This window comes from Helianthus annuus, chromosome 5, assembly GCF_002127325.2.
Source record: "Helianthus annuus cultivar XRQ/B chromosome 5, HanXRQr2.0-SUNRISE, whole genome shotgun sequence".
Lineage (NCBI taxonomy): Eukaryota > Viridiplantae > Streptophyta > Magnoliopsida > Asterales > Asteraceae > Helianthus > Helianthus annuus.
The window spans coordinates 168624098-168634526 of NC_035437.2; the positions used below are offsets into that span (position 1 = coordinate 168624098).

The 10429-nt window shown below is 35.9% G+C and overlaps 1 protein-coding gene across 1 annotated transcript; it reads left to right on the top strand.

Annotated features, from left to right (window-relative positions):
• Positions 1-393: 393 nt before the first annotated feature.
• Positions 394-825, top strand: LOC110943839. The gene has a single exon (XM_022185569.1). The coding sequence runs from the start codon at positions 394-396 to the stop codon at positions 823-825; it is 432 nt and encodes a 143-aa protein (XP_022041261.1).
• The last annotated feature ends 9604 nt before the right edge of the window (positions 826-10429 follow it).

A 10429-nucleotide genomic window follows, 5' to 3' on the forward strand; every position in this document is an offset into this window, starting at 1 on the left:
CCATCCATACTTGCAGGGGCAACTGGCACTTTCTGCCGGCCAAAAAATCTATTAACGGAGTGTGGAACAACATCGTCAAGACTTGTAACAAAACCAAAATCGAAGGGTCTCCTTTAAGGAGTCTGTATAGAGGGGAGTTGGGTAATGGTCAAGACATTGCTTTTTGGACTGATGCTTGGTTGGAAAATGTGCCGCTAAAAGATATTTACCCCAACATTTCAAATTAGAGTCCGAAAAGAGATGTAAAGTGACCGATATATTAAGTGCTCAGGAAGGGAGTCTTAACATGTCATGGAAGTGGGGAAAAGGGCCTGAAAACTTCATACAAATTATAGAACTTAACTGGCTTTGCAGGTCTTTGGATTCGGTGCAGATCAAGGAGGAGCGGGACCAATGGAAGTGGGTTGGGGCTGCTGCTGGCGAATTCTCGGTCAAAGATGTGAAGCGTCTCTTGTCTATGGGGAGATGCATAACGTCGATTTCGTCATGGAGTGGAGCAATCTGGTTCCGGCTAAATGTAATGTTCTTGCTTGGAAAGTCGAGATGGGTAAAATTCCCACCTTGGCTGCCCTTGTTGAGCGTAGAGTGGATATTGACGATACGACCTGCATTCTTTGTAACTCGGGTGAAGAAAATGCTTATTATCTTTTCACTATATGTATCGTTGCTACCCAAGTTTGGTTTGCAGCTTCTAGATGGTGCAAGATTGCTCCTGTCATCGCGGCGTCGGTCAAGGAAGTTCTGGAAGTGCACAATCAGGTTGGTCTTGCGGGTAAAGCTAGAGACGTTTTCTGCGGGATTGTGAGAGTGGCTGTAAGACCCTAACACGTATTTGACGAAAAGTCGCAGCGGAAATTCATGTCATAAAATTTCTTTCCTTACATGATCTTGACTTACTTTAAATTTCATTTTAAGATAACACTTTCGCATAAAGTCATCAATCGACACATGTAATAAATAGAAACATAGCTTATGTTTACTACGTTACATACACCAACGTTCCCGTACAATCTATCTTGTGACTCGGTCCTCGATCTCTATTCCTTGATGATCCTCCGTGTCTCAAACAACCTGCGCTTACCACATAAGTTCATAACATTAGCACAGATCATAAATGTAACAAGACTCGTTCTTTTTTACTTTTCATTCCATTAATTCTTTACATTCAAGCTTTCCATCTGATTGTACAATCCGTGGTGAGACTTCCTTATTGTACCTGTGTTACACTTCATTCACAAGGCACACTATTATTATCGTCAATACTCAATTGCGTTGAATACATGCATACATACTTTCATACGTACCTATACGTATTCATATGATCACACATAACTACATACATACATACATACATACATACATACATACATACATACATACATACATACATACATACATACATACATACATACATACATACATACATACATACATACATACATACATACATACATACATACATACATACATACATACATACATACATACATACATACATACATACATACATACATACATACATACATACATACATACATACATACATACATACATACATACATACATACATACATACATACATACATACATACATACATACATACATACATACATACATACATACATACATACATACATACATACATACATACATACATACATACATACATACATACGTACATGCCCACATATACACATCTACATCCTTACATACGTGTCTACATACATATATACATGCATACTTATCTTCACACATACCTACGTTTACTAAATCATAATTTAGTTGGTCATACTTAGCTTACGAGTGATTAAATCGCATTTAAACGGGTTCGCGGGACAAAACTAGTAAGATAAATAACTTTCGCCAGCCAAACATACCGTCGCGTCGCGCGACGGCTCTTGGGCCATGCCGTCGCGTGGCGCGACCCCCTTAAATGGACAGATTGCTCTTTTGTTTGAGCTGCAAATTTCCAGCTCCAATTTACTAACTTATTAGGCACTAAAACGTGCATAACTTTCATTTTACAATTCCGTGTTTCACGATTCTTTTTCCTACGTGATCGTAATTTAATTCTCCATCACATTGGGTTAACATCCGGCATCCGTATTAACAAAACTTTAGACTTTTAAGCTCTCGGATTATTACCTTTTTACAAAGTTTTGACCCGTTAAGGGTATTTGCACGTTTTGATGCATTTTACTCTCTAAATCATACTTTTAGCTTCCATACTTGACTTAAGTGTTCACTTAATCATATAGATTGTTTCTAAACAACCTTTAAGGTCGTTTGGCCCGATATACCCCTCAAGGGCGTTTTGGTCAACATTAGTTTTGTCCTTTACAATAAAGGACTCGTTACATATTTAACCAATCATACGACTTAACTACAACTCTAATCGCACGTACCTGGCTCAGATCAAAGCTATGACCCGTTTTAATACCTCATCCGCTAAATTGCTAGATAGTAGCAACGCAATTCCTTTCGCTATACATTCTGTGAATTCATAATACTTGACAAAACAATTCATTAGTCGATAACGCCAAATGGTGACATCTCCATCATTTGACCCTTTAAATCTAAATGTCCATTTTACCCTTTTTCACCCTTTTTAAACATCAACCTTAATTTCTTATCATACCCACATATTCCGACCCGTATCAAATACTTGTCGGAACATCATACTTCACATATTTACTTACCATGTTCGTAATCAATACGATGAATAGATATTCTACGAAAAGGGGTGTAAGCTTTACTTACCTTACATCCGAGTACGCTTCCCGTGCGCATAAGTTCCATTTGACCCGCGTCTTTCCCAAGCTTCCACGCCCCTTATCAGGCATCAAACTATCATATATCATTCTCAAGATAGTTAGCTTATTCATCATTCATCACGACCCTTTCATCACACGGATCTTATATTAAAATCATCATTCGGCCTCATAACATGCTAATCTATCAAATCTTATCCGATTTCTTCAAACATTCACACACATATATAATTTCAAACATTATTAACATAAGCAACTCATCATTTTCATCATGTTATACAAAACCCACTTCATTACTACTTTACTAATCACTTACAAATGATCTAATCTCAATCACCTCATAATTTCATCATACCTTTGGTGTATATACTACCTTCTAAGCGTAGTGTACAACTAATTCTTGCATATTCTTCTAACCTCATACATAATTCATCAAATTCCTCCTTCTAATCAACATGAATCATTCATACATAAACATCAAACATACTAGTATCTCATTTCTTTCAATTCCTCTAACAAGAATCTATCATACATAACAAAATACATCAATATTAAGCAAGAGTTGGACATGGGTGATCATTCAAGTCGTCATCATCACCATAACCAACGGGTTTCACTTATAAATATCAAATTAACCCAAACCATGCATAATCCATGTTCCAAATGATGATTCTAACACATACTCATATTCAATTTCATACAAATTCGCGATTTACAACATAACCCACTTCGTGCATAATCACCAATCTAACTTTTAAGACATACCTTGCGATCCCCTTGTGAAGGTGATCATTAATCCATGCTCGGCTATGAATTTAAGCTTCATTTAACCTTTCAATTTGATGATTTTCTTGATTAGGGTTCTTGAGCTCTCATGGAGCTCCTGGCTCCTTCCAGAACATACGTACGTGTGTGTGTGTGTGTGTGTGTGTTGTATTTTCATAAATAGATTCAACTTTCCTTTTACCCCACTTTAGCCCCTCTAGTTTGCCACTAAGTTATACTTGACACAACTTTCATCCTTTAATTGTTTCTACCTTATTCCTAACTAGGTTAAATAGCCTAGTTATTTATTTCTTAATGTACCATATTAGAACATTTTCCGAATATAAACATTCGGGTTTTGGGGTGTTACAGTGGCTTGCTGGTGCATTTGGCGGGCGCACAACAGTCTCAGGTTTGATAGTAAACAGGTGAAGGTGGCCGAGATTATTAGTGATATCAAATCGCTTGGTTTCCTTTGGATTAGTAAAAAGAGTAAAGATAGAAACTTATCTGGGGAAGATTGGTGTAATTTTATGATTATATGCTCTGTTCTTTTGTTGTTTGACCGCCCCATTTTGAAGTTTGGTCGGTTATGGTTAATGAAATTTTCTTTTCAAAAAATAACCAATGAAATGGTTCTCTTCATGATCTTTGCATTATATATAAACATAAATATAAATATATAACACTTTAATTTAATGCATGAACCTTATTTTAACATGTGTAGTAGTGTCATGAATTTTACGTGAGTTTTCAATTTTTAATAAATAAAGCGATTACTTTTTTATCGCTTGCATTATTTTATTTTGAACAGTAAAGAACGTGAGTTTTCAATTTTTAATAGATAAAACGGTTACTTTTTAACATTTGAATTATTTTATTATGAATAATAAAAAATTAGAGACATCTGAGATCATCCTTACAAATGAACCATTCTTTCATCGGAAGAACAAAACATGATAGCACGGCCCACTCGCCTAGAAGAAGATCTACAACTAAAAAAACCTCTTGGCTCAAAGGAAAGCCATGATTTTGCTTATATGATTTTTGCACTTATAAGTCACTCTAATGAAATCATTATTTAAATAAACATTTGAATAAATTAACATTTAAGTATTTATTCAGCCCTCTTTTTTATCATTTTTTAAAAAATTTTAAATACTTTTCCTCTACCTTTTCAGTTGTTACTAATTTTATGTTAAAAAGATAATTTTTGTAATTAAAAATCACAAATATCTTTATAATATCAATTAATAGTTAATAAAAGTTTGCCTATAGTTGATTAGAAAATAAGTTGCTGTGTTTAAAAGGTATATTTTTATAACATATCTTCCCTCCCTAGAAATTATGATGCTTCTTTACGCATCAGGTTCCGATGACTTCGTCATACTAAAGATTCTTCCACTCGAATGTAAATTACCCACCAATTGAGTGGAAAATTTTCGATTTTAATCGAAGATACACTTTTAGCGGTGGATCCATAAATGCTTTTTTATTGGTATATTCCAGCCCACATTTGTGGGTTCTTAGGAACCCAATGTGTTTGGAAAAAAGAAAAAAATTAGTGAAAACTTTGTAGAATTTAGAAAAAATTTGTAAGAATTAAATAGAATTTACCAAAAGGAACCCATTAAATACAATTCTGCATCCGTCACCGGGTATATCAACTACTTCCGATTTTCGAATGTCTATTAACTCGATTTACTAATTTCTCGGTTGGGTTAAGCCATCAAAATTAAGTTGTAGGCCAACACTACAAAAAAGTATTTTATTTGTTGCGGCTATCATAGTTTTTATCGACGTCTTAAAATATATTTACTTAAATTTTGGATACGTGTATAAACTTAAAGGAAAAAAGAAACAAAGTGTCTCACGGGACACTGATATTCAATGCATGAATCCATACCTATACCTAACACACGTAGTTGTCAAATTCCTAATTAATTTTTATGAGATTCCACATATAGGAATCAAATCTTGTATTTGTTTCAACTTTTTTTAGAACATTGTATGTAAAAGTATATAAATAAGTAAGCATTTTTAGTTATGTATAAGCAAAAATATAGTTACACATACTAGTCACGCAACATTCTTCCCGTAGATCTTAGTTATGACATCTAGTGACTTTTGAAAGGTGTTTTGACTTGAAACAAAAGATATATTTTGATTTCTAATTTAAGAACAAACAATTTCGGTTTGGATATTAGTTTTTCTCTTCAAGTTATTTAAGGGTGTCGGGGTCGATGCGGCAAAGGAAACGGGGAAGGATTTTGCCGCGAGTGGAGGGTGTCGCTGTGAAAAGTTGCCGCGCGGGGAAGGGAGTATCTGGAGCTTGAGCGGTGAACATATACCGTTTGCGGGGACTTGAGGGAGAGGGGTAAATGGTGGGGCCGAGTATCTTCTCAACCAATGATGTTTGTTTTTTTTTTTAAATGGTTTGAGGGAAACCACCCCTATGTTTTTTTTGGGTAAGAGGGGAGAATGAGAGGGGAAATGACATGGCACAATATGATTGGGTGTGTGGAAATTTACCCCCATCTTATTAGGCATGCACCCCTTGCACCCTAAGATTAACTCCAATTTTAGTCCGAAATTTAGTTGTTTGAAAGTCAAAATGAATCCTCTTTATAGGATGAGGGAAATCCAATTCACTCTATTGATAGGATGAAGTTCCTTGGAGATGTTCAATCTTCATTCGAAATGACGAATAAATGGTGTCTACATGAAGCAAGATCCCTCCCATTTTCGCCTTCTCTGTGCTAGAAATGTTCAAGTTTCACGAGTGCCTGAAGGACATTGATATAAAAAGGAAAAATGGTCCATTCGATTATCCTCTTCTCATGCCGGTATATCTGGAAAAATTGTAACGAGGTAGTGTTCTCCTAGAAAGAAGGTATCTATTTCAAGAATGTCTGAGGAGATCAAGACAATCAGCTAGCTTCTAGCCAGGACTTTAAATCAGACCTATTACAGTTTGACAAAAGTACATGTATATTTTTCGTTGCAGTATTTAAAATGAAGCCGGTCAAAATGTCAACTGTGAATAACGATTCCCATTTGACGATAAGTTGGCCAAAACAAAGTTAATGATACTCTTGCCAATGAGGTAGTGATGGAGTGGTTGGGGAAAGACTTGGTGTTCCTTGTGACCCAGGTTCGACTACCACTCTTCCCATTATTTTTTGCGGCATCTAGGTGAATGGCGAATACGGGTGGTGCCGGTTCGTGTTGGATGGGAGGCGAGGTTTTACCGATTATTCCACTATCATGCCTTCGGGCGGGTGGAGGTCGAGTTTCCGCGCATCTGGGAGTGCCAAGGGGTTGGAGACGGTCGAATAGTCGACCTTGGCCACAGCGCCCGGTGTCACGGTAGTTGACACGTCGTTTCTTGCCGTTCAAAAAAAAAAAAAGTTAATGATACTCTTGTAGGAGTAGGATCAAATACAAATCACATTTTGCATACAAACTGTAAGAACCATTTAAAAAGTGTCACGTGGCATTCAAACAATTATAGAGAAATGATAAAATAATATCCTAAATAATATCAATTATATTGAATTCCTTATAAATATGCTAACAAGCAATTAATTCTTTATTTGAATTTTTGTTTTGTTTTCAATGTGCTGATTAAAAAAAGTGCTGATATCATTCAAATATGTGCTAAAATCAATTATCTTGATTAATTTTTATGTGCTAATATAATTCAAATGTGCTACTTTTATGTATGTATTGTTTTGGTATGTGCTAATTTAACTTTTTTTAAGTGCTAGAATCTGTTCTTACGGTTTATAAAATAAATATGATTTATATCGGAACCAACCTCTACTCTTGTATCACGTGTCTATGATCAACAAGCTGACTAGATCCCGAGTCATGACACCCATGATAACATTCATTAAAAAGAAAGAAAATGCTCACGTTCTTGAAATCAATTGAAACGTAATTGTGGATACTATCTAGTGGTCCAAGTGGCAGAAGGTTGAAAGCCGAAACCAAGAAACAAAAGAAACAGTATTTTTGTTCTTTACATAACAAAATAAAATAAAATAATTTTATTGAATTACAACACAAATAAAAAAATAAAGAAAAATAGTTAATTGTATGTATAATTGCAACTGAAATAGACAAATTACAAGACAAAAAACCATTTTTTTCTAAATATCATGTTGAACACAGTTTCCTTAAAAAATATTCAAGCCTCCCAAACGATCTCATTTATTTCTTAGATCATGTGTAGTGAGAGAGGAAAGATCCTTAGGCATTTTGCTTTGTGTCATGTGACGGTCCAGTCAGCATGTGGATACTGTGGGACATTATGTTAAAAGGGGTGTAGTGGGGTTTGAAATCTTCCAATGATTAGATATTCAAATAGAATTAAATAAAAAAATAAAAAAAAAACCCATAAAAAATGCTATTGGCCAAAGAAACAAGTGAAGACGTTTAAAAAAGGACGCCCCATCATTTTTTTCAAAAAAAAATGCCCCCAGGGCGGTTCCGAGACGTGTTTGAGCGTTTTTTTAGGAAAAAACGCCAAAAAACCCCACTACGGGTGGACTTAGAATATATTAGTCTAAGCAGTTGTTATTTTCGAAGAAGACTCTAAACTTGAAGGTATACCTTGTAAATGAAATAACAATAAAAGATTAAAAGAGCTGAAATGCTTTTTTTTTTTGTGTATCTCTAAGTGCATTGATTTTTGGGGTGTTTCTATTAAGACCTCTTAGTATTCACACTAAACTGAGTTTAAACGAGTCTGGCAAAAATTAAACGAAAAATAAATGACACTAACTGTCTTTAATGCATTTTGTTATGTTTAGATGTTGTTGATCTGAAACAATTTACAGTTCGAAATGTTACTATTGGTCATGGAAACTACTGCTGAAAGCAAAGTAAGTACTTCAACACTAATGGCTCGAACCAGTGTTGAAGGCTCTGTTTGATGCTAAGCCCATCATCTGTCGCACCCTCATCGTGTGCGGAAACCATGGTGGTGACTTCGCATTGCGGAGAGACCAAGGCATAAAAAGATGCCTAGATATCAATGAACGAGTTATTACTTATTTTAAATTGTTGAACTAGTGTTATTTTGTTTTTGTTTTTTTAGGTTTAAGACGAAAGCTATGTAATCTTAAATATTTCAATACAATAGTGATTTCCTTTTATGCCTTGGTCTCTCCCTAATAGGGGTGTAAATTTCTGACATAACCCGAAAACACGACACGAACCTAACACAAAATTCACAGGTTTGGGTTTAGTCTAAACGGGTTCGGGTCAGTTTCAGGTTGAACCCGCCAACTTGTTTGCTAAACGGGTCAGGTTCGGGTCAACCCGATCGGGTTGGCGGGTTGACCCGTTTAACCCATTTCTATAATATTATATTTTTTACAATATGTTTTATGTTATAAATTAAATTTGGTGTGTATTTTATGCTATACTTATAACTTAAAAATAGAAATTGACATAAGTTTTTATGATTTTAATATAATTTTATTATCTAATTTGTGTTTTTTTCTGTTGTAGATGTTAATTTTAATATATTAACTTGCTGAAAATAAAAAAAATCGGGTTGAACGGGTTCGGGTCAGCCTGCGAATATTCGGGTCAGGTTCGGGTTCATATGTATGAAACGATTTTCGGGTTCGGGTTGGGTTCGGGTTCGTCTAAAATTTTCCGGTTCGTGTCGGATTGAACCCGCAAACCCGCGAACATTTGTTCAAAATGGCCTAGGGACATTTGGGATGATTAGGAAACATCCATAGACTTTGTTGGAATGATCTTGAAGCTCTAGAAAACCTATATAAGGGCCATGAGTTCATTTGTTAAAGTGCTCATTCACTTGCAACAACTCAAGCAATCAATTCTGGAGATAGCTGGCCTTGGGAGAAGATTGAGAAGTGTAGAAAAGATAGCAAGGACCTTAAGTAAGAGCTTTAATCCTTGTTTAGTCCTTTTATTTAGCTTATAGACCAAAAAGTCAAACCGTCGTAATTAAGGTTTGACTTAGTGATTATTCACTAATGGTCCAGTCAATTCTCGAATTAAGAATAGCTTTGAGTTGGTAATTATGTGGGAAGTAAACTGATAGACATAAATAGGGTCCTTTATGTATTCTTTATTATATTTATTTTGTGTCTGTTGATGTACCCATTGTTTTATGTATATATTCATGCTTCCTCTGTATTTGAGGTAAGCCATTTCAATTACAATCATACATGGTATCAAGCTAGAAGATCCTTCCCCTCCCCAATCTTTTTCCCTTTACTCTCATCGGCCCTCCCTCTTCCTCCCTGTTTTCTGTTCATCTTCTTCCCAAACCCTCTGTCTCTCCTCCTCTACCATGGCCTCATCCTCCAATGATTCCACCTTCTCAATGAACACCCTCATGCATATGATATCCATTAAGCTCTCCTCTACCAATTACCTTTATTGGAGAAGCCAAATCAAGCCGATTCTTTCCTGCCAAGGTCTCCTTGGTCATGTCGACGGTACCATTGCTCCGCCTTCGGCTGAAATAACTCGGGGTGACAAAACAGTTTCGAATCCCGATTTCTCCGTGTGGCTTGCTAATGATCAAAAGGCTGTTATGATATTGAATGCTTCTCTCTCTGAAGAAGCTATTGCTGAAGTAATCGGTGTCAATGATTCTCGCTCCATGTGGCTTGCGCTTGAGAGTGCCTTCTGTAACACATCTATTGAACGTGTTCATCACCTTCGTGATCAACTTCGCCAATCCACAAAAGGTTCTGCCACAGTTTCTGAATATGGTCGAAAGTTCAAATTTCTTTGTGATCAACTTGCAGCGGTGGGTCAACCGGTTGAGGAATCCGACAAAATTCATTGGTTTCTTTGTGGTCTCGGTGCCGCGTTCGAGACTTTCTCTACATCTGTTCGC

What these genes read in the sequence shown, in the direction of transcription:
- LOC110943839 (XM_022185569.1), top strand. Translation starts at nt 394, where the DNA reads ATGGAAGTGGGTTGGGGCTGCTGCTGGCGAATTCTCGGTCAAAGATGT.